This window comes from Microtus oregoni, unplaced genomic scaffold (assembly GCF_018167655.1).
Source record: "Microtus oregoni isolate MIOR12 unplaced genomic scaffold, Mior012 000031F_ref0000149, whole genome shotgun sequence".
In the NCBI taxonomy this organism is placed as follows: domain Eukaryota; kingdom Metazoa; phylum Chordata; class Mammalia; order Rodentia; family Cricetidae; genus Microtus; species Microtus oregoni.
Window position 1 is genome coordinate 20,245,932 of NW_024543090.1, and position 25,387 is coordinate 20,271,318.

Below are 25,387 nucleotides of genomic sequence, written 5' to 3' on the forward strand. Positions count from 1 at the left end.
AAGGTAATGTGTGAACAAGGGGAGAGCTGAGGATTACAAGAAGATACTGTCACTAAGTCCTAGGAGCCTCGAGGAGTCCTCCTATCCCGCTCCCTTCTCTTTCTTTCTCACTTGGGTGTCACCTAATTGGTAACCTATCTAGAATCACTGAGCACAGGCAACCTAGGAAGCCCAGAGAATGCAAGGCTCCTCTTCATTCCACTTAATACAGAGGGGTTCAGTTCTCTAAAGTGTCTACATCGTATTTTACAGACGTAGGAATCGAGCAGCCCATTCAAAGAGTCTACCCCAGGTATACATGCCTCCCAGGTAGGAGGGAAGAAAGGGCAGACACACAGACACATGGGCCAACCGACCACACCAGGAGGTCTAGAAAGTTTGTGGAAGGTGGGAATAGAGAGGAGAAAGGATAGAAAGCCAGGATTGCATGAAGGACTGATGGGCTTGCAGACAGGGGCAGATTTCTCCACTCTTATTTGGAAAGAATAAGCCCAGCCTAACTGGCCAGCAACACCCTCTAAAGGGGAAGGGGGAAGGCCAAACGAGGTCCTTGATAGGATTAGCGTAGCAGTTCTTGATAACCTGGCAGACAAGGGATCCTGATGGCCAGAGGTGGACAGCTGTGATGTAGAAGTGAAGTAGTAAGAGTGGAGAGAACAAGACAAACAGCACCTGCTGGACTTCTTAAAAAAAGGTCCACAAGGAAATGATGGAGAGTTGTGAGGCCCTGCTGGCTCTAGTGGGAACAGGCTTACCCTGGGTGCCCAGGCCAGAGCTGGAGGGTGCTGTGGGCTCACATCACAAGGACTTTTCAGGACTGGATGCTAAAACTGCTTCTTTTAGATTTCTTTAGAATTCTTGCCTTTCCCTGGGTCAGTTGTGATCCCACAGAGAAAAACCCTATGCTATAAGTTGGCTCCTTGGAGAAATAGGGCCCCTCAAAAGTAACTCTGCCCACATCTCAGGTTCCCTGGACGCATGGGGATGAGCGTTAACTTCTGTAGGGTCACCTGAGTCTGGGCCTGACTCCACTTCCAAGTCCCAGAACCTGTCCATTTCTCTGCCTGTCTGAAGCTGCTGCAAAGAAATCACCTTAAACGCTCAGGTCTTTTCCCCTCCATTCAGGAAGATACACCATACTGAACCCTGCAGGAAGCCAGAAAGGCACCCACCTTCCTAGCAGAATATAGAACCCTCGCTTCTAGGTGATCCAGTCACCAGAGGAACCAGGCTCCTAGGATAGCCTTTCTTTGCTCATGCTAGGCCGGCGCTCTACCAGTGAGCCTTTGTGGCTTTTGTTTCTTAAATATTTAATTAGGTGGGGGGCGGGGCGCGTGCATACCATAGCAAAGCCTTGGCAGTGAGAGGGCAGCCTTGAGTGTGTCCTTGCCTTTCTCCGCGTTGAGACAGGGTCCTTGCTGTTTTGTCACTGTGGACGCCAGGCCAGATGACCTTTAAGCTTCTAGAGATTCTCCTGTTGTCACCTCCTGTCTCCTCAGAGGAGCACAAGAGTTACTGTGTTCAGCAGTGGATGGGCAGAGGGGATTCAAACTCAGATCCTGAAGCCTTTATTCATCTCCAAACCTCTTGTTTATTTGTTTGCTTCAAATGTTTTGTTTTGCTTTGTTTTGTTTTGTTTTTTTTTTGCTGGAGGGTGTTGTTGTTGAGACAGGTTTCTTTGTGTAGTCCTGGCTGCCCTGGAACTCACTCTGTAGACCAGGCTGGCGTCAAACTCACAGAAATCTGTTTCCCCAGTACTGGGATCAAAGACTTGTGCCACTACTAACCAGCTTCAACTTTTTGTTTGTTTATTTGTTTGTTTTATTTTTTTCAAGTCAAGGTTTCTCTGGAGCTTTGGAACCTGTCCTGGAACTCACTTTGTAGACCAGGCCTTGAACTCATGGAGATCTCCTGAGTGCCGAGATCAAAGGTGTGTGTCACCACAGTCCTCCTTCAGATTTTTAAACATATTTTATTTGTATTTATGTGAAAGAGCACATCAACATATACATATGTGCACATGTGTGCTGGTCCCTTAGGAGTCCAGAGCAAGGTATTGGAGCCACTTGGAGTTGTAAGCAGCTGTAAGCCTCCCAAGCCCAGATGTGGGAATGGAACTCAAGGCCTCTGCAAGGGCCTTTGTCACTGCCACCGGGCAGGAAGCCTGTTCTCTAGTAACGCTGCTCCCCAGTTCTTCAGCTCCCTTCTGCCTGGTCCAGCAGAACAGTCCCCGCCAAGGCCAGTAGCATTGTGGGATCAGCCCTGATTCTGTCATTGTAGGTAGGGGGCATAAGGGGGACTAAGGCCAAGCCAGGTCATCCAGGGTCCTGTAACCTTGTAGAAGGAAGGCTTTGGCAGCCTTGACTTTGAGATGTGGAGGTCTGGGGAGCAGAAAAATAAAAGGGGGGCTCTTTAGTGAGGCGTTCCTGCCAGGAGGCAGGTGATATCCCCAGACCTATTATAACAGCCCCTGCCTCGCTGCCAGCTTGCAGACAGATGGACCTAAACACTGTATCACGGTCTAGGGACAGGAACCTGCCTAAAACGCTCACCTGACTATGGCCCTTCTTAGCCCTGGAGGAGATTAGCTGGCCTTGCTACTTCTGCTAGAGTATTATAGGCAATAGGTGTTATTATTATTGCTTTCCACTTGGTTTGGCTTTGTTTTTGTTTTTGTTTTTTTTGTTTTTTTTTTTTTTTGAGGTAAGGTCTCACTCTGTAGCCCATGTTGTTCTAGAACTTACTATGTAGTCCTGGCTAGGTTCCAACTCCCAGAAGGCCTCCTGCCTCAGCCGTCCATATGCTGGGATGTAGATGTGAGTCACCACCCTCAATGAAGAGGCAATAGAGCCTTAAAAATCCCATGTACTAGCTGGATGGTGGTGGCGCACTTCTTTAATCCCAGCACTTGGGAGACAGAGGCAATCTCAGTGAGTTGGAGGCCAGCCTGGCCTACAAAGCAAATTCCAGGACAGCCAGTAACAACACAGAGAAACCCTGTCTCAAAAAAAAAAAAAAAAAAAAAAAAAACAACCAAACAAACAAACAAAAAAAAAAAGGAAGGAAGAAAGGGAAAAAAAGAAATGATAGCTGGAAGGAAGTGAAAGTGTTCCTCCCACTAAGAAATTTGGGGCCCAGAATGGAAAGACCTGGCCTAGACATGATGGTATCCTGAGTTTCCAAGACTCGGGAGGGAAGCTGTGACAGCAGGGGACCAGCAGGGACATGGCCATGTGAGGCAGGCTTGTCATGAGAGATGAGACTAAGAGAGATGCCCAGGAGTCAAAGGGTGGGTGACCACAGGAATTCCCCAAAAGGCGCGCTTTTAGAAATCAACCAGTGTCCCTAAAAGAAAAGTCAGAGAGGGCTGTGTGCACATTTATAACCCAACCAGCCTTCCCTGAGGGTTTTATCTGTCTCGGACGGTGGTTATGGGGGGAGTCCAGGTGGTAGTAAAGGTCACAGAGGGAGCAAATTCTCGTGTCCCTACTCAGAATCTGCCAGGAGCCTCTTCTCTGAGCTCAGTCTTCTCACTTTCACTAACTTCTGAGGGCTGGCTGACCACGTTGGGGGTGGAGTTTTGCGTAGTATCTCTCTCTCTCTCACACACACACACACACACACACACACACACACACACAACCAGGATCCAGAGAAGCAGTGTTGTGAGAACTCAGGAGTCAGGAGGTCCTGGATCCAGACTCTTGCTCAGGAGGCAGTCACAAAGACTTTAAACCCTCTCTGAGCCTGTTGCCCTACAAATGGAAGAAACAATTCAACCGCTATCATGAAGAGTGACTAGGACTAAGGAGAACACAGTTAAGAAGGTTGCAGGCTCTTGCAGCAGACTCAAGCTCGGTTCCCAGTACCCACATTGGGAGAGCTCACAATCATCTGTAACTCCAACTCCAGGGATCCGTCACTGCAAGCACCTGTAAGCTCCTTTCTCTCTGTCTTGGTCTCTCTGTCTCTGTGTGTGTGTCTCTCCCTCCCTCTCTCTCTGTTCGCCATACACACACAGAGAGAAAGAAAGAAAGAATAAAAATATTTTCTTTTAAATTGGTTTGTATTTACGTGCTTTGGTGTTTTGCCTGCATGTGTGTCTGTGTGTGTCTGTTGGATCCCTTGGAACTAGAGTTGGGAACTGCCATGTGGGTGCTGAGAACTGAACCCAGGTCTTCTGGAAGATCAGTCAGTGCTTTTAACTGCTAAGACATCTCTCCAGCCCTAAAGAATAGTTTCTTTAAAAAGAGTTGAAACACCCACTGAGACAGTGGGGCTGATCTATTGGGAGCTCACCAAGGCCAACTGGACTGGGACTGAAAAAGCATGGGATAAAACTGGACTCTCTGAACATGGTGGACAATGAGGGCTGCTGAGAAGCCAAGGACAATGGCACTGGGTTTTGATCCTACTTCATGTTCTGGCTCTGTGGGAGCCTAGCCAGTGTGGATGCTCACCTTCCTAGACTTGGATGGAGGGGGGAGGACCTTGGACTTTCCACAGGGCAGGGAACCCTGACTGCTCTTTGGACTGGAGAGGGAGGGGGAGAGGAATGGGGGGAGGGGAAGAGGACTGGAGGAGGGGGAGGGAAATGGGAGGCTGGGAGGAGGGGAAATTTTTTTTCAATTAAAAAAATAAAAAATAAATAAAAATAAAAAGAGTTGAGCGTCTGTGCGAGAGCCGCTCCCAGGACCCCTATCCTGGTCCATCCGAAGGCAGGGGACATCCGAGGGCCACCGCGCAGGGCCCGCTATGGTCGAGGTCACTCACCAGATGGCGGGTGAAAAAGGCGAGAAACCTGACACAAAAGAGAAGAAACCTGCAGCCAAGAAGGCTGGCGGTGATGCCCCTGCCGCTGGTGCAGACAAAAAGGGTGACCCTAAGGCTAAAAAGCTCAAGAAGGGGAAGCCCCATTGCAGCCGAAATCCAGTCCTTGTTAGAGGAATTGGCAGGTACTCCCGATCTGCTATGTATTCCAGAAAGGCCATGTACAAAAGGAAATACACAGCTGCAAAAACCAAGGTTGAAAAGAAGAAGAAAAAGGAAAAGGTCCTTGCCACTGTCACAAAACCAGTTGGTGGTGACAAGAATGGTGGTACCCGGGTGGTTAAGCTTCGAAAAATGCCCAGGTATTATCCTACTGAAGATGTGCCTCGGAAGCTGCTGAGCCATGGCAAAAAGCCCTTCAGTCAGCATGTGAGACGCCTGCGTGCCAGCATCACTCCTGGGACTGTCATCATCATCCTTACCGGGCGCCACAGGGGCAAGAGAGTGGTTTTCCTGAAGCAACTGGGCAGTGGTTTACTGCTTGTGACAGGACCTCTTGCCCTCAACAGAGTTCCTTTGAGAAGAACACATCAGAAGTTTGTCATCGCCACCTCTACAAAAGTTGATATCAGCACAGTTAAAATCCCCAAACACCTGACTGATGCTTACTTTAAGAAAAAGCAGCTGCGTAAGCCCAGGCATCAGGAGGGCGAGATCTTTGACACAGAGAAGGAGAAATATGAGATTACAGAGCAGCGCAAGGCTGATCAGAAAGTGGTGGACTCGCAGATTCTGCCAAAGATCAAAGCTGTTCCTCAGCTGCAGGGCTACCTGCGCTCTCAGTTCTGTCTGACCAATGGGATGTATCCTCACAAACTGGAACCTAATTAAACAACTTTATGTGTCTCAAAAAATAAAATAAAATAAAAAGAGTTGAAAGGTGAAATGTATCTAAATAAGTGGCTGAAGTCTGCAGAGAAGGGATTAGTCAGTGCTGCAGTGAGCAACTGGCACCCCAGTACAGGTGAGTCTCCCAGAGGACGGAACTCACCCCCTTCTCAGTCAGAGTGCTGTCTCCAGCAAGTCTGAGGACTGAGAGTATCCTTCCTGCCCAGGCCTCAGAGGTGACATGGAAAAGCCAGGCTGGGAACTTGGTTGATGACCCGGCGGGGTGGGCCCAGACATTTTCCTCCCACAGTGGAGAGCGTGATGCCACCACCCATGCAGGAGATCTCTGTGTGTCTGGGAACACTGTTTATACCCTTTGGAAGGCAGGGCAGAAGAAGGGAGGCCCCAGCTTCTCAAGTCCACGCCAGAAACATCTCCTTCCACGGCTCTGCTACCCCGTTTCTTTGGTTAGCCCATTCTCATGCAGGAATAAGAATCAGCTCACACATCCGGAGACTGATTTATCCTGACTGGCTAGTTGTGCCAAGCCTTGAGCTCCCCCCCCCTTTTTTTTTGAAAATGTTCAAACCTACAGGAATGTTATAAAAATAGTACAATGAGCACCGTAACCCAGATTCTCCTGTTAGCATTGGACACTTTGTTTTCCCTCTTTGAATGTGTATGTTTTGTTAAACCTTTACTCTGGTGCTAAGGCCCCCAAAACTCTAGCATGTCCCCCCATCAGAAAAAGGACATTTTGCTGCATAACTCACTGCTGTCATCAAAGTTAAGACGTTGCACCCAAAACATCAGCACTATGTAAGCCATATTCAAGTTTTCCAGTTGTCTGAAAAAATGACTCTTACAACCTAAAAAAAAAAAAAAAAAAAAAAAAAGCAAGAATCCTGTGCTGTATTTTATTGGCTTCTTAGCATTCTTGAATTTTGTTTTTATTACTACTGTTATTATTATTATGTTGTTGTTGTTGCTGTTATTTTTCAAGACTGTCCTGAAACTCACTCTGTCACAGAAATCTGGCTGCCTCTGCCCCCAGAGTTCTGGGATTAAAGGTGTGCACCATCACCTTTATTTATTTTATTTTATTTTATTATGTGCATGAGTGTTTTGCTCACATGTATGTCTGTGTACCATGTGTATGCCTGATACCCTTTGAGGTCAGAAGAGGGTGTTAGATTTCCTGGAACTGAAATTACAGGTGGTTGTGAGCTGCCGATTAAGTTCTGGGATTTGAAGTTGGATCCTCTGCAAGAACAAGCGCTCTTAATGACTGAGCCAGCTCTCTTGAGAATTAAACTAAGGTCATCAGACTTGGCAGCAGGTGCCTTCACCTGCTGAGCCATCTTAGGTTTTGGCAGGTCCTGGTGTGGTGAAGATTAGTGCGCCTGAGGTGGGGACGGCTCCAACCTACTTTGTACAATGAGCTTGGCCTCCGTGGTCAGCCTGTTTTGACTCCCTTGGGTCACTTCAGAAATCGTGTCTCTTTTCCACCCCCTTTCTAGACCGCCAAGGAAAGTGCTGCATTAGCTTACACACTGCGCAATACTGAGGGGGTAGCAATTCTCTGGGTACAGTCATCATTGGATTCCGTCCTGTTGCTTAGCAACTCCAGGACATTTCAGCCCTTTCCAGCCAGAGGGGGGGGGGGTAGAGGGGGTGACAGAATGAGTGGCTGGGTCCTTTTTGCTCTGGGGGGGTTTCCACACGGCCAGGAATCTAACAAACAGGGAGGTTCTTGCATCAAGGGAGCTCCTCTCCTCCTCTCAAGGGGCAAGCTGTATCTTTGGGGTCCTTCCTGTGTGGCCTGGAAGACACATCATGCCATGGATTGTGGGGAGGAGGGTCTGAGGACGTAGAGGAGGCTGCACAGCAATGCTGCAGTGAGGCCGAGAGGGGAGGATCCAGGTGTGAACCGCATCATGCCAGGAGAGGTTCTCAGGCATCCTTGGAGGCCGCCTTGGCTCTGGGTTTCTGTGGGAGACCTGGGCACCTCCTTAATCACCCAGCCTGCTGTACCAATTATCCAAACTCACAGAACAGGTCCTCTCCTGGCCTTAGCACAGAAGCAGAGAATCACCTAATCTTGAGGAAAGATCTAGGACGTTGCACATTTTACTTAAGTTAAGGTTTAGGGTCAATGGTTTTTAGCTGGGGTTCTCAGGACCCCTTAGGGAACCCGAAAATTATCAAAGGGGTAAATTGCGGAGAAAGTTACATCATTTTTATACATTTCTGAGAAGTTAGTAAATTCCTGTTTTTGTGAATATTGACTGTCTTCTATGGGAGGTACCAACATGTCTATGCCACTTTACAGATGCTAAAATAGCACTGACGTTAGACCCTGCCGTGTTCATGACGGAATACATATCAGTATTTCTGTTGTTTAGTTCATTGGTTGCTTTTTAGAGCGAGCATCTTTCGTAGCCCAGGCTGGCTTCGGTGACCTTGAGCTGGTTCTGCTGCCTCTGAGTCCCTAGTGCTGGGATAACAGGGATGCATTACCTCACCCTGCTGCATAAGTGTTCTCAGCTTCATGTTTATCATTATTTGAAAAACAAACCTACATCGGAGCTCTAGAATTGTTCTCACTGAAGGAGAAATGCCGGGCTGGGCCATTTGCCCACAGTTCGTAGTGCTTTTTTGTCTCTTCCTGTAGTTCATGCCCTTTTTAAATTTTTGTTTCTGCTTTTGTTTTGTGCGTGTGTGTGTGTGTATGTGTGTGTGTGTGTAAAACAGGTTCCTACCCTGTAGTATGGGCTGCTTCAAACTTGTGCTGATCTTTATGGTTTTGCCTCCAGAATACTGGAGTTACTTTAAGTTTATCTTTCTCTCCAAAAAAAGACTGGGCCTTGTTATGAACCCTGAACTGGGGCAATTCTCCTGGCTGGCTCAGTATCCCAAATAGGAAGAATCTCATTGAGACAGGATCTCATTCTAGCTCAGGCTGGTTCAAACTCATGACAATTTTCAGTCTCCCAAGTATTGAAATTATAGGATCAAATAAATCATCACACCTAGCTTTCTTTTTAAATATTTATTTATTTATTTATAAACGCTCTTCTGTGAATGATATATTCTCACAGCCCTGCATACCAACTGAGAAATGGTAAGAATTGTTCTGTTTTTGGCATTCTTTCTTATAGCTCTTCTTCTTCTTTTTTTTTTTTTTTGGTTTTTTCGAGACAGGGTTACTCTGTGTAGCCCTGGCTGTCCTGGAACTAGCTCTTGTAGACCAGGCTAGTCTCGAACTCACAGAGATCTGCCTGCCTCTGCCTCCCAAGTGCTGGGATTAAAGGCGTGCGCCACCACCGCCCGGCCTTCTTCTTATTTTTTTAAAGATTTATTTATTTATTATATATACAGTGTTCTGACATGGAGGGCGGCACCAGATCACATTACAGATGGTTGTGAGCCATCAGGTGGATGCTGGGGATTGAACTCAGGACCTCTGATAGAGCAGCCAGTGCTCTTAACCTCTGAGCCTTCTCTCCAGCCCAAAATATTTATTTTTCTTTTTTCTTTTTTTTTAAAGATTTATTTATTTATTATGTATACAACATTCTGCCTCCATGTATGCCCACACGCCAGAGTAGGGCACCAGATCTCATTATAGATGGTTGTGAGCCACCATGTGGTTGCTGGAATTGAACTCAGGACCTCTGGAAGAGCAGCCAGTGCTCTTAACCTCTGAGCCATCTCTCCAGCCCCCCCCCCAAAATATTTATTTTTAAAGTACATGTGTGTCTATATGTGTAAGTGTGCACAGGTGTGCCTGCAGACACCAAAGGCATCCAGTCCCTGAAACAGTAGTTATAAATAATTCTGAGTTTCTTAGATGAGTGCTGGGAACTGAACTCAGGACCTCTGCAAGAGCAGTGTGTGCTGTTAACTGCTGAGCCATCTCTCCATCTCAACCCTCTTTTCCTTTTTGAAGAATAAAATGAGCTGCTAGGGTCTCAAGCATTAGGTGACTGCATCTCAAAGACTTCTCAGATGCAAGTTTAGGTCATGTCTGAAGATGTATGAGTCCTTGTTTTACCAAAAACTCATTTTTATACTCCAAGGTCTGAAGCACCAGGGTAGTTTAATGCTGGTGAGGGTCCCTAGACTATTTGATTTTCTCAAGATGCAGATACTTTGTGGCACTAACCATGAGGTGGGGTACATACTGCCCTGGAGTCAAGAGAACAATCTGGACTGTATACGGTGTTTACGAACTATTCTCTCTCCCTCTCTACTTCTGGGAAGTATGTAATCAAGTTTTCTAAAGTTATGTGGTCACATACATATTTTAATTTGTGGTGGTATTTGCAAATGTTACAGTGGAAATCAAAGCTGGGTGGTGATGTACACCTTTAATCCCAGCACTTGGGGGGCAGAAGCAGGCAGATCTCCATGTTTGAGGCCAGCCGGATCTACAGAGTGAGTTCCAGGAAACTCTGTTCGTGAAAAACTGAAAAGAAAGGAAGGAAGGAACGAAGGAAGGAAGGAGGGAGGGAGGGAGGGAGGGAGGGAGGAAGGAAGGAAGGAAGGACCTCACAATGTATCAGAGAGCCCAATCTCTCAATCTCTCTCTCTCCCTCTCTCTCCTTCTCTCTCTCCTCTTTCTTTTTTTAAGACAGGGTTTTACAGGAGAGATGGTTCTGCAGTTAAGAGCACTGACTGCTCTTCCAGAAGATCTGGTTCCATTCCCAGCACCCACATGGCAGCTTACAATTGTCTGTAGCTCTGGTTTCAGGCTGCCCAATCCCCTCACACAGACATACACACCAATGCACATAAAATAAAAATAACTCTTTTTTTTTTTGAAAGAATTTGATTTGTTTAAGACAGGCTTTTACTATGCAGCCTTGGCTCACCTGGAACTCTATGCAACCCTGGCAGGTTCTAAACTCATAGAGATCCACCTGCCTTTGCTTCCTGAATTCTGGGATTAAAGAGGTGCACCATCACACCCAGCCCATAGGGACTACACCTACATGATACACAGACATACAGGCAGGCAGGACATACATATACATATACATAAAAATAAAACTGGACATGGTGGAGCACTCAAAATCTAGTGCTGGGGAGGAGGAAGACGGGAGGAGCCTGGGAGCTCACAGACTGGCCTGTGTAGCCTAACTGGTGAATTCCTGTCAATGAGCAGGCGGATGACACCCTGAGGGTGACACCTAAAGTCTACCTCTGGCCTTCACACACACGCACACACACAAAGAAGGCACAACCAAATTGTTGGATATGAAAGTTCTATGGCGCATCATAGTGTAGCCCTAGCTGGCCTGAAACTCACAGAGATCCTCCTGCCTCTGCGCTTCTGAGTGCTGGGATTAAAGGCGTGCGCCACCACTGCCCAGCTGAAAGTTCTGTGACTTAATTGCTTGTTTAGGACTTGGCTAATGGCTGAATGAATCCAAACCCTTGATAGCATTCATTTGAATATGTATAGACTCTGCAGAAGAAAACGTACGTACTCCTCTTGAACCCCAAACTATGATGGAGTATTTGAAATTAGGCGCGGTGCAAACAAGGCTCCTAAAGATGAATTTTAAGTTACTAACAAACATGTGTTTGATAGGAAATTCAGATGACTGGATTAACCACACGATACGGCAATGGGAAAAAACATCAGTTTAAAAACGTGTCCTGTCTCTGGGTTGGCATTCCTTTGGCTGGTGAAATTCCAGAGACTTTTTAATGAATTAAAGCCACATTTGCCCACAGAAGTCAGCAAAGCTACTGAATAGCTTGGAGATCCTTCTTGCACCCAGTAGGATAAGAAAACCCTTAGGCGTGGCAGCTCACTTCCATCGCGGGCACTGTTTACGCCAAATTTGTGGTCTGCGTACAAGTGGAGCGCACGCGGAACACATTTCTGCATCCCCACAACACAGCAGCCTAGCCCAGAAGAAGGGGAAGTCTAACAGAGAAGGCTCACGTCCCTGTGTGTCAAACCAGAGGAATGGCTGGAGGAGCACGCCACGCGGAAAATGAACGTAAACGAAGAGAACCCTGCCCTAACAGGAAAAAGCGGCTCTTCCACTGGGCTGCGGGACTGCCAAATACAGCTAATTACTGACTGAAAGCAGCGCTGGTGGTCGCCCCCAGGTGATTGATTACAATCTATTCTTATACTTTCTCCGCTGAGGAGTGATCGCAAAGTTTTTTGTTTGTTCCAGTCTGTCTCTCCCCCTCCCCCGCCACCGCTTTTATTTTCTGTTTTATTTATTTGTTTGTTTGTTTGTTTATGTTTTACCTGCTTGGTGCAGCACGTACACACAGTGCTTACAGAGTCTGGGAGACTGGAACTGGAATTACAGATGTCTGTGAGCTGCCCTGTGGGTGCTGGGAGTAGAACTCAGGTCCTCTGGAAGAGCAGCTGATACTCTTAACCACTGAAACATCTCTCCTGCCCTATTTTCTAGTCTTTTAAGATGGTGATTTCAATGTATTACATAGACTGGTCTTGAACACCTGGTTTCAAATAATTCTCCTGCCGGAATCTCCTGATAGCACTGCAGGTACACCTGACTGATGGCCAGCATGTTTTACAGGGCACCATGCTATCTATTTCTTTCTTTGTTTTTCTTTTTCTTCCTTTCTTTTTTTACTTTTTTATTTTTGGTTTTTCAAGACAGAATTTTTCTGTGTAGCCTTGGCTGTTCTGGAACTGGCCTTGTAGACCAACCAGGGTGGCCTTGAACTCACAGAGACTCCCTGCCTTTGCCTTTCAAGTTCTGGGAGGCATGCACCACCATCACCCAATTATATTTCATCTTTACATTCCAACATTGGAGGTATAAGTCCTATGTGATTTATTTTAAAACATCATATGCTTTTGTTTTCAAATTTGTCTGCCAAGGTGATTATGACAACATTGATTTTATGAAATTTCCCCAATAAACAGAGAGATGTTGTTTTTGCACATCTACATCTGTGAAAGAATTTTTTGAGATTTCTGCTCTTTGGGTGACCTATCATGGGTTTTGCCTTATTTCATCCTGGTGTTTCAGATGAGCACAGTTGAAACTGAGTGCAAGGCAGGCGTGGTGGCACACGCCTTTAGAGTCTGTACTCAGGAGGCAGAGGCCACTGCATCTCTGAGTTTGAGGCCAGCCTGGGCTACACAGTGAGACCCTGTCTCAAGAACAAACAAAAGCATAAAGCTGGTGCATACAATTACCAACCATAGTGATATAAATCTGTACACTTTGATTCTCAAAATTTTCGTTGTGAGTGGAATATATGCTCATGGCCAGGACCCCTGTAACCACCCCAATGTTTATGGTCCGTGTTATTATTGCCTGTATACTGTGTACAAAATACCCCGGAAAGTGTTTGTTTGGTTTGGTTTTGCTTTGGTTTTAGTTTTGCTTTTTTTCCTTTTTGTAATTTTATGTTTTTTAAGCAAATTCTCTTTCCAAATGTAAACAGATATCTTTTAAAAAGTGGCAGGGGTGGGGGACACCGGGGAGATGGCTCACTTGCTGTGCAAACCTGAGGATCTGAGTTCAGATCTCCAGCAACCCATTAAAAAAAAAAAAAAACTTCCACCAGATGGTCAGGAACCTGTGATTAGGGAGCTCCTAGGCCCCAGGGGAGAGCCTAGTCTCCTTGATGGGCACAGGTCTAAACTCCTGATGACTTATTTCTACACCTACATACTAACGCGCCTCTCAGCCCTCATCAGAGAAGGCTTTTCTTGCATTAGATGACAATTAGCACAGATCTACAACTGGTCAATGTACAGAGAAGGGATTGCAGAGTGCTCAGTCCTAAGCAGGATGTCCACAGCATCCCTCCTCCCAAAGCTCAGGGATCGTCAAGGAAGAACCAAGGCAGAAAGACTTTAAGAGGCAGAGGTGGTGGTGTTTCTGGGATAGCACAGGGCAGATGCACTTATGAACCTGCAGCAACTGTGGCAGCTTGCACAAGAGCTGCTTAAGTCTCAGTTAGGGTTACTATTGCTGAGATCAAGTACCACGACCAAAAGGACGTTGGGGAGGAAAGGTATTTGGCTCATACTTGCACATCTTAGTCCATGATTGAAGGAGTAGAACGGGAACTCAGACAGGGCAGGAACCTGGAGACAGGAGCTGATGCAGAGAGGTGCTGCTTACTGGCTTAGTGCGCATGCCTTGTTCACTTGGCTTTCTTATAGAACCAAGACCACCAGCCCAGGGATGGCATCACCCACAATGGGTCAGGTCAGGTCCTCCCCATGGGTCACTAATTAAGAAAATGCCCTACAACCAGACATCATATAGAGGCATCTTTTCAGCTGAGCATTCCTCTCTCCAAATGACTTTAACTTGTGTCCAGTTGACAGAAATCTAGCCAGCACACCAGCGTGGTGAGGGGAGGTGGACATAAGGTTCCCTATGGGAGGAGCTCTTGGTATTTGATATCTGCTGCAAGAGGAAAAGTCAGGTTGTTGTTTTTTTTTGTTGTTGTTGTTTGTTTTTTAAAGGTGTATGATCCCTAAAAAATCTACCAAGCTCCAGGGCAGGCTCCACATCGATAATTATTTGGGCAACACAAACTGGATTCAACTGGGTTGAGAGAGAGAACAGAGTTGGATGGGTAGGAAGAGGGAAGTAGATTGGGGCAGAGTTGGAGAATGCTGGGGGTGAATATGATCAAAACACATTGCACAAAGTTCTCAAAAAATAAAAATATTTTAAAAGAAAAATTGTAGCTGGGTGGTGGTAGCACACGCTTTTAAGCACAGCACTAGGGAGGCAGAGGCAGGTGGATCTCTGTGAGTTCAAGGCCAGCCTGGTCTACAAGAGCTAGTGCCAGAACAGGCTCCAAAGCTACAGAGAAACCCTGTCTCAGGAGAAAAAAGAAAAATTGTAAAAAAAAAAAAATGCTACAGTGTCAGAATCTGCAACACCAGTAGAGACAGGAGGATCCCTAGGGCATGCTGGCCAAGAGTCTCATGGAATTGGTACCTTACAGGTTCAATGAGAGACCCTGCCTTAAAGTATATGGAAGAGATTGAAGAAGGATACCTGACCTTGACCTTTAACCTCTGTACATACATGCACACAGGATTTTTAATTTTTGAGACAGTTACATTTTGTAGCATTGACTGGCCTAGAATTCATTATGTAGACCAGACTGGCCTTGAACCCACAGAGATATTGTTGCCCTTGCCGCTTGAGTGCTGGGATATAAAAAATAAATAAAAAATAGAAAGGAAGAACTGATGGCACAAGGTGGAAATCTCCATGTGAACTGTGGGAGAGCATCCCACACATGTGTTGTGCTGTGAACTGTGGGAGAGCATCCCACACATGTGTTGTGCTGTGAACTGTGGGAGAGCATCCCACACATGTGTTGTGCTGTGAACTGTGGGAGAGCATCCACACACGTGTGCTATGAACTGTGGGAGAGCATCCCACACATGTGTGCTGTGAACCATGGGAGAGCATCCACACACGTGTGCTGTGAACTGTGGGAGAGCATCCTCACACATGTGTGCTGTGAACCGTGGGAGAGCATCCACACACGTGTGCTATGAACTGTGGGAGAGCATCCTCACACATGTGTGCTGTGAACCGTGGGAGAGCATCCACACACGTGTGCTGTGAACGGTGGGAGAGCATCCTCACATGTGTGTGTTGTGCTGTGAACTGTGGGAGAGCATCCCACACATGTGTTGTGCTGTGAACTGTGGGAGAGCATCCCACACATGTGTTGTGCTGTGAACTGTGGGAGAGCATCCCACACATGTGTTGTGCTGTGAACTGTGGGAGAGCATCCACACACGTGTGCTATGAACTGTGGTAGAGCATCCCACACATGTGTGCTGTGAACCATGGGAGAGCATCCACACACGTGTGCTGTGAACTGTGGGAGAGCATCCTCACACACGTGTGCTGTGAACCGTGGGAGAGCATCCACACACGTGTGCTATGAACTGTGGGAGAGCATCCTCACACATGTGTGCTGTGAACCGTGGGAGAGCATCCACACACGTGTGCTGTGAACGGTGGGAGAGCATCCTCACATGTGTGTGTTGTGCTGTGAACTGTGGGAGAGCATCCTCACACGTGTGCTGTGAACTGTGGGAGAGCATCCTCACACGTGTGCTGTGAACTATGGGAGAGCATCCTCACACGTGTGCTGTGAACTGTGGAGAGCATCCACACACGTGTGCTGTGAACTGTGGGAGAGCATCCTCACACATGTGTGCTGTGAACTGTGGGAGAGCATCCTCACACGTGTGCAATGAACTGTGGGAGAGCATCCTCACACGTGTGCTATGAACTGTGGGAGAGCATCCTCACACGTGTGCTGTGAACTATGGGAGAGCATCCTCACACGTGTGCTGTGAACTGTGGAGAGCATCCACACACGTGTGCTGTGAACTGTGGGAGAGCATCCTCACACGTGTGCTGTGAACTGTGGAGAGCATCCACACACGTGTGCTGTGAACTGTGGGAGAGCATCCTCACACGTGTGTTGTGAACTGTGGGAGAGTATCCTCACACGTGTGCTGTGAACTATGGGAGAGCATCCTCACACGTGTGCTATGAACTGTGGGAGAGCATCCTCACACGTGTGCTGTGAACTGTGGAGAGCATCCACACACGTGTGCTGTGAACTGTGGGAGAGCATCCACACACGTGTGTTGTGCACACACAGATTCACACACAGTAATAACAAAAAGAAAGTGAGATTTTCGAGGTTCGAGGATTAGACTGTTGTCTCCTCAGATTTTTAAAGCCATTCTAGAAGGAACGGCTTGGCTCTCAGACTCACATTTGGAGGGTGAAGTCCATCAAGGCAAGGAAGACATGGCTGAGGAAGGAGGAAGGGCTCTCAGCTGCCGCCCTAAAGGAACAGGAAACAGAGAGAGAGCAAAGAACACCAGCCCCCAGGGGACAATTTCACAATCTGTTGACACATTGCTCTCTCCTCCCTCTCTCTCTCTCTCTCTCTCTCTCTCTCTCTCTCTCTCTCTCTGAGAATGGACCTTACTAGGCGACCCAGGCTGGCCTCTCACAATGTAGCAGAGACTAACCTCAAACACAGAGCAATCCTCCTGCTTTAGCCTCCTAAGTGTTGGAACTGCAGGCATGCACCACCACACACAGCCTATTCATAAATCTCCCCAGCATCTTGGATTCTTCAGCAGCTAATGAGATAACAAATACATAAAAATGAACTGCTAACATAGTTGTCATTAATGAGATTCTACCTACTAAAACATGAGTCAAGGGCTGGAGAGATGGCTAAGAGCACATACTACAGCTGGGGCGGTGGTGGTGGCACACACCTTTAATCCCAGCACTAGGGAGGCAGAGGCAGGCGGATCTCTGAGTTTGAGGGCAACTTGGTCTACAGCATGAGTTCCAGGACAGCCAGGGCTGTACAAAGGAACTCTGTCTCAAGAAAAGAAAAAGGAAGGAAGGAAGGAAGGAAGGAAGGAAGGAAGGAAGGAGAAAGAAGGAAAAAAGAAAGAAAATCAAGAACACATATCACTTTAGAAGAGGAACTAAAGCTGTTTCTGAAGAGGCAAGCAGGTGTTTGCCTCTCTCTCTCTCTCTCTCTCTCCCTCCTCCCTCCTTCCTTCCCTCCCCTTCTCCCTCCCTCCCTCCCTCCCTCCCTCCCTCCCCCTTTCCTTCCCCCACTCCATTTCTTTCAATAAAACTCCCCAAGTGGGCTGGAGAGATGGCTCAGTGGTTAAGAGCATTGCCTGCTCTTCCAAAGGTCCTGAGTTCAATTCCCGGCAACCACATGGTGGCTCACAACCATCTGTAATGAAGTCTGGTGCCTTCTTCTGGCCTGCAGTCACACACACAGAATATTGTATACATAATAAATAAATAAATATTAAAAAAAACTCCCCAAGTTAAAATAAAAAAAAGAGGCTCTGATTCCCCCCTGCCCCAAGTCAGGCAGTTCAAAATAGCCTGTAACTCCAACTCCAGGGGGTCCACACTTTTAACCTGAACATTTTTTCCAGGTAGAGGCAGGCAGATTTCTGTGAGTTTGAAGTCAGTCAGGTCTGCATAGTGGGTTCCAGGACAGCCAGGACTATGTAGACAGACTCTGTCCCTGTCTCAAAAAACCCAAAATAAATCAATATGATTAATTTTTTTTAATGTGTCAAGTAACAAAATCTTAGGTTCTATTTTTCCTAATCCACATGATCCTTGCCTTCTGGAAACCTTCACTTGAGATGCAAACAGGAAGTTAGTGTTTCCTTGGACCAACAAAGCAAATTTGTTCATCCTGTGCCGACTCTGTCCTATGCCTGGCTTTGGTTGGAGTGGCTATAGCCATGTTCCCTTCCTCCTCCTTTCCCCTAAGTCACACTTTACTCAGGTGACTGGAGACACTTTTATCGTCAGGCTGGATTGTCTGGGTCGTGTCTGCTATTGGGATATGGGATCTGGAAGGAGCCCACCTGGTTTCTCCAGAGACCTGAGCTTCATTCTAGTGACCCACTTTAAGAGTGAAAACTTCAGGGGTCAGAGACATGGGACAGACTCAGAACCACACTGAATTCAGAAGATTACTCCATGAAGTCTTTTTCAGATATACTAATATCCCTTACACATTTCGGTAAAATACACCCTACTTTGGTGGGTATAAGGGCAAAAATGGAAGGAAAGGGGATTGGAAGGAGGGGAGGAGGATCAACAAAACCAATTATTGAGGACTGGGGATATGGCTCAGTGGCCAAAGGGCTTTTAGGGCAAATATGAAGACCTAAATTCAATCCCAGCACATATGTAAAAAGCTGGGCATGGGCCGGGCATAATGGTGCATGCCTTTAAAGCCAGCAGTGGAAAGACAGAAGCAAACACATCTCTGGAGGCATAGTGAGTTCTAGGACAGCCAGAGCTACATAGTGACGGCTCTGTCTTAAACAAAACAAAAACAGCAAAAGATGCTGGGCATAGTGACTGGTGCTGGGGGCTGGGGTGTGGGCAGAGAAGGCTCCTTAAGCTCACTGGCCAGCCAGCCTAGTGTAATTGGTGAACCAGCGAGAGACTCTTTTTTTTTTCTTGTAGTAATTTTTTTTTATTGTTTTTATTGAGCTATATATTTTTCTCCCCTCCCCTCTCTTCCTCTCCCATCCCCTTCTACCCTCTCCCACAGTCCCCATTTTCCCAATTTTCTCAGGCACTTTTGTCTTTTTCTACGTGAGCGACTCTGTCTTAAAGACAGGTGTAGTGGCAGGGAGGCAGAGGTAGGTGAAGCGCTATGAGTTTGAGACCACCAGGGCTGTATTGTGAGATTCTAAAGCAAACAAAGGCAGGTCTGATGGGCAGGTCCTGAGAAACAGGATTCAAGGCTGTCCCTGGCCTCTGCCCATACATGCACACGTGTGTACACCTCACATTTGATCACACACACAAATAAAAAGAAACAAATTATGTATGTTAATGGCATTAATGAAACCTACTACTTCGTATACTAATTAAATCTTTTAGTAAAATAAAAGAAAGATAAAGGAAGGAAAAAACTGGACATTCGCAATTTGCCTATAGAACCCCTTTTCCATGGGTGGAGTTCCTGGTTTAGGAAGGACAAGCCTCTGGGAGGCTCACACATTCTTTGCTTGTTTGTTTTGTCTTTTGAGACAAGGGTCTTTCTACATAGGCCTGGCTGTTCTAGAACTCACCGTTAGACCAAGGTAGCCTTGAACTCAGAGATCTGTCTGCTTCTGCCTCCCAGGTGCTGGAAATAAAGAAAGACTTATGCCACTATGTCTGGCTGCTTTGTATTTTTTTTTAATTAAAATTTTAAACTAATCCATGAAAAGATTAAAATGACAGCTGGGTGGCAGTGGCACACGCCTTTAATCTCAGCACTCGGGAGGCAGAGGCTGGCGGATCTCTGTGAGTTCAAGGCCAGCCTGGTCTACAAGAGCTAGTGCCAGGACAGGCTCCAAAGCTACAAAGAAACCCTGTCTTGAAAAAACAACAAAAGATTAAAATGGCACATATTAATGGAGTAATCCCAGCCTGGCCTGGAGTTTATCTTCATCCCAAACTGCCTCAAATTCATAATCCTTGTGCCTCAGCCTCCTAAGTATCAGGTAACACAAGATGTTTCAATGAATACACACACACACACACACACACACACACACACACCTATATACATACATATATATATGTATAAATCATATTGAATAAATCTATTTCCTCAAACATTTATCATTTATTTTCTTTCTTTTTTATTTTCATTTATTTATTTTCTTGTTTTGCTTGGGAATTGAATTTGACTTTTTTTCCTCATTATTTTATGTTTTGGTATTTCATTTGTTTGTTTGAGACAAGGTTTCATTCTGTCCCCGAAGTTTGCTTGCACCTCAGTAGGTAGGTAGCCCAGGCTGGCCTCACAGTCATCCTCCTGCCTCACTCTTGTAATCCTGTGAGCCACTGCACCTGCCTTCTTTTTTTCTTTTATGCCTCGCCCCACCCTTTCTCAGGTCCACAGCCAGTTTCTCTTCAAGTGGTGGCAAACACCTCTAATCTCACTACTTGGTGGCAGAGACAGGCAGATCTCTGTGAATTCGAGGCCAGCCTGGTTGACATAGTGAGTTCCAGACCAGCCGGGGCTACATAGTAAGATCATGTCTTTTAACAACAGCAAAAAGGAAGTGGAATTTGCTGTTGGGGGAGGGGTATTCAAACTCCTCCTACTGCAGCCTCCCAAACAGCTGAGCAATAGGCTTGTGCCTGCACTTGGCTTTGTGTGTCTATCTTAAGTATCCTCTTTCGTTTGCACAATTTTTCCTATTACATTTTTCTCTTGCTTTGATAATCCCAATAGCATCATTGGTTGGCTCAAGAAATGGAAAAACTAGCATCCTGAAGTTTTAAATTATAGTAAGCCCGTCTAAGAACCTCTTTCTTCTTCTCTCCCTTCTCTGCCATCCTAAATCTGAGGATTTACCCTACTGCAGTAGTCACAGAGAGATTGTGGGGCTTGGAATGTCTGTGCAAATCAGTCCACGAACCATGGACCACAGAGTAGAAAACGTCCTCTTGGTGTGAACCTTGTCCTCCGGGGATTTCCAGGAGAGTCGAGGGGAGTGGAGGGCTGAGTCAGCAGAGCCACGTTCACCCTGGTCCCTCTACATCTGTGTGGCCAGGGTCAGATTCTGTCTCTGTAGAATGGAGTTTGACTGCTAGTTTCAGCAGCCACTGACTCCAGTGGCTTAGGAACGTTGGGAGATGGACATTGGCCTGAGAATCGTAGTCATTCGTATGAGAGCTTACAGCTCCATTGCAGACTTTCTGAACTAGCAGGTGGAATCGACAGTTGATCTGGACAGCATCAAAGTCTTAATGCTTCTACTTTCTGGGAATTTTTTTTTTTAAGGGGCAGGTACTTGAGATTGAACCCAGGACTTCGTGCTTCCTAGCCAAACATTCCTATGACTAATTTAGAAACTCAATTCTGCCTAATTTTCTGTCAGCCTGACTGAGTGGTTGAATGTTATTCTGGGTAGCTCCTCAGGGTGTCTTTGGAGGACTTTAACATTCGAATAGGCAGCCTGAGTAGCAGGTGGCCTTTCAGAGAGTGGGTGGGCCTCCGATCTAATCCGCTGAGGGCCCGAATAAGACAGAACGACACTGTCACCCTCAAAGAGACTTGCACTTCTGCTTTCAGACCCCAAGAGCTCTCCTCTGTCCCGGGCCTGAGCTTAGATGCCCAGCTCCTTGTCTACCGGTCAAGACTACGGACTTGAACTGGAACTTTGGTTTTCTGGGTCTCTAGCTCCTCCAGATCTCGAGGCTTCTTGGCTCCATAACCATATGAGCGGATTCGCTGTGATAAGTCTTCCTCTACTAGACCTATATCAGACTGGGCCCGTTTCTCTGAAGAACACTTGATTAATCTAACTTTGATAGACAGTCTTAAAAACTCATTTAAGACTGTCAAAATGATTAGAGAAACATCAAGCAGAGGGCTGGTGGGGAGAATTAAATATACAGTGACCGAGCTAAAACTGAGGCTCACAAAGGAAAATTTATCGTGTAAAGACCAAAGGCTATTCATATATAAGCATAGCGACAGAAACGGGAGATGACGGCTCAGCAGATACCGGCCCTTGCCACGCAAGCCTGATGATCTGAGTTTGATTCCCAGATCCCCTGTAGAGGAGGAGGGAAAAAGGAACTGTCTTCACAAAGTTCCCTGACCTCTACATGTGTGCTGTGTCATGTGAGCCCACACACACTCAGATGCAAAATAAATAAATAAATGAAGCATTTGTAAAGAAAATAATGTAGTGATATGACTGGCTGTACTAATACACCTGTAATCCAGGACATGGGGATGGAGGCATAAAGGATGAGGAATTTGAGGCCATCCTTAGCTTAAAGCCAGCTTGGGCTACATGAGACTCCGCCTCAAATAATAAACACTCTCTTTTAGCTTTGGATTTATATTAGAAGTATCAGGACTTCATAAGCTATTTCGAATGTATCAATGCAACAATTAATGTTTACGTCTGTCTGCTATTGCGTCAACTGAAGAGACTAGAAGTGTCCAAGCAAGGAAGCAATGAGTATAGCAGCCAAATTGTAGCTGCTACCGTACCAGATTCTGTTTCCTACCCTAGAACTTATGGAAGTAGCCTGCCCAGTTACAGGCACCGAGGTCCACAAAACCACTGTTGGGAAGAAAAATTGGTAAAGGGAAGGGGATTGTTTACAGTTTGGATAAACATGGGGGAGGGGCCGGAAGATATCTAATTTCCTCCCTACTGTGCCCATGACCTTCTTTCTGTTTCTAGAAAGCCTGTGACAAAGGCTAGAATGAATTCAAATGCAACTGGGAGAGACCAATCGACCCCTTCCTGAGAGGTCAGGGGCCCTTGGCCCCAGGTTGCCTCTGTTCCATTATATAATCCATATTACTGGCCCAAGTCACAAAAGCAATTCAGAAGCCGCTGAAGATGGGACACTTTTAACCAAAAAAAAAAAAAAAAAAAAAAAAAAACGTGACTTTTTGGGACTATTGTGTTCACACCTGCGTCTGTATCTCTATTTTTAAAATAGCTGAAAAGCCAGGCTGTGGTGACACACCTTTAATCCCAGCACTCGGGAGACAGAGGCCCTTGGTCTCTTGAGCCCAAGGTCAGTCTGGTCTACACTGAGTGAGTTCGAGGGCTACACGTGTCTCAAAAAAAAAAAAAAAAGAAAGAAAGAAAACAAAAAACAAAGTTGGAGGACCAAGTGTTGTGGAATATACCTTCAATCTCAGAGGTAGATCTCTGTGAGTTTTAGGCCAGCCTGTTTTTATAGCCAGTTCTAGGACAGTCAGGGTTACATAACAGGGAGGTCCTGAGTCAAAAGGCAAAACAAAGTCACGAGATGGTGGTGTACACCTTTAGTCCCAGCACTTGGGGGGCAGAGGCAGGTGGATTTCTGTGAGTTCAAAGCCAGCCTGGTCTACTGAGCTAGTTCCAAGACAGCCAGAGCTGTTACACAGAGAAACCCTGTCTCGAAAAATCAAACCAAACCAAGACAAAACAAAACCAACAAAACCAAAACTTAAGTAAATAAATAAATTAATCAATAATAGCTTGAGAAAATGGTAGACATGATCTTGAAAGCAAGTAAAGGGTCAAACCATCAGTCTGGCTTTTTTTTTTTTTTTTTTTTTTTGTGGTTTTTCGAGACAGGGTTTCTCTGTGGTTTTGGAGCCTGTCCTGGAACTAGCTCTTGTAGACCAGGCTGGTCTCAAACTCACAAAGATCCGCCTGCCTCTGCCTCCCGAGTGCTGGGATTAAAGGCGTGCACCACCACCGCCCGGCTAGCTTTTTATTGAGTTTTATCTTTGTGTAACCAAACAGAAGGCAAAGTATGTTTTAAATAAGGGACCACAACTAGTAAATAAACTAGAAATGATGGAGCTGAGGGTGTAACCCAGTGGTAGAGCATGCTCCAGGCTCAGACTTCAAACACAGCCAAAGGAAAAGATAGGGAGAGGAAAAGGGGGTGGGGAGGAAAGAGGAATGGGAATGGAGAGAAAGAATGCTCTGGACTCTCGGCCCTGGCAGCTACTGATCTCATCGACCCTGAGGCAGGTCCGATGCCCACCCGCCTCTCCCCACCTGAGTGAGGACTGAGTAGCCACCAACTTGCAGGAAAGACTCAGGACAGACCCTCCAAGGGAGCTGGGAAGAAACGAAAAACCAAACCCTCAAATGCCACAAGAAATGGCTCACACATACCAGGTGTTGCTAGTACCTGGGTTGATCTGGTCTTTGTGTGTGATCTTGCTTTATCTTTACAAAAACCGACTAAGCAGATGCAATTATCACACTATTTTATAGACAGGGAACTTGAAGCACAGAGGGGGTTAGGAACTGCCCACGGTCACAAAGCTGGTTAATAGGTGAGCTGGAATTTCAGCTCTGGTCAGCTGGCTCCAGAATCTTCTCTCGGAAACACTGGATTATATTGTCTCTATTAAAAAAAAAAAAACAAAAAAACAAAACAAAACCAAAAACATCGAAGCCTTCAAGATGGTTCAGCGGGTAAAGGCATCCGCTGTCAAGCCTGAGGGTCTCAGTTCTCTCCCCCAACCCTCGCGGTGGAAGACAGAACTGAGTCTGAGAGTGATAAGTGTTCTGAGATAATGTAAACATGTGCATTGTCTTAAGATGCTAACACATGGTTGTCCAGACAGATGAAAAGACACTGGAGGCCATGTACTCAAACCAGAGCCCAAGGCTTACAGCACGGAGGGCCAAGAGCTCCCAAGGCTTTTGCTAACAGAGCAGCCAAGGCCACTTGGCACGGTAGAAAAGCCCAGGAGGAAGAACTACCCCCCACTTCTTGCTTGCTCTCTCCCTCTCCCAGCCAGGACTCAAAGCCACGCTGGGGGCTGTGGCTCTGCTGTTTGCCAGCTTTTCCTGTAGCCCCCATTTCCCACATTGTCTCTCACTTCATCCCTGAGGCCCAGTCAGGTTTCTGAAAGCATCCGCCATACCTGAGAAAAAACACCTCAGAAAGCAGAATAGACTTTTCTTACTTTCTTATCTTCATTCAGTTCCTAAGCTAGGGCTGGCAGCCCTAGGGGGGAGTTTTGTGATTGTAATTTGCATTGTTCCACTCTCCAGGCAGGGAGTCCTGCCCCGGCCCACCCCCCTACCCCCTTCTCTAGTCCTTGCCAGGCTGTTGTCTGCCCCAGGTAAGGACTGACTCTTCCAGAACACTCCGGGTCGTCTGATTCAGTCCGCATGGCCATCCTGCTTTGTGGGTCTGTACCCCCAATTCTCCTCCAGAAATAGCCAAACCCAGATACCTTCTCAACGCCAGTTATGTTGTAGCACAATTGGCAAATCAAAGTTGTCTGTGTAGCAGGGGTGGTGTGCACACCTGCAATCCTGGCAGTTTGGAGGCAGAGGTCAGGTCTTGGAACTACACAAGGAGATTCTGCCTCAAAAAAAAGCATAAGCTCACAAGTGTATGTGTGTGTGGTACAACATGATGTTTTACATATATATATATGTACATATACATACCTGAACTATGCATTATTACCACAATTGAGCTAATTAACATATTTACGACTTCATATACCTTTGTGTGTGTGGTAAAAATACTTAAGATCTACTTTTAGCAAATTTCAAATGTACTGTCATTATCCTTGATTGTTTGTTTTGAGGCAGGGTTTTTCTGCATAGCCCTGGCTATCCTCTGTAGACCAGGTTGGCCTT

At 46.3% G+C, this 25,387-nt stretch overlaps 1 protein-coding gene across 1 annotated transcript; it reads left to right on the plus strand.

The window, feature by feature from the left end:
- Nucleotides 1-4,776: 4,776 nt before the first annotated feature.
- Nucleotides 4,777-5,661, plus strand: LOC121465525 (60S ribosomal protein L6-like). Its single transcript, XM_041678735.1, has one exon. It carries the CDS (start codon nucleotides 4,777-4,779, stop codon nucleotides 5,659-5,661), a length of 885 nt encoding a protein of 294 aa, XP_041534669.1.
- The last annotated feature ends 19,726 nt before the right edge of the window (nucleotides 5,662-25,387 follow it).

Coding starts and splice junctions, on each gene's coding strand:
- LOC121465525 (XM_041678735.1), top strand. CDS start 4,777: ATGGCGGGTGAAAAAGGCGAGAAACCTGACACAAAAGAGAAGAAACCT.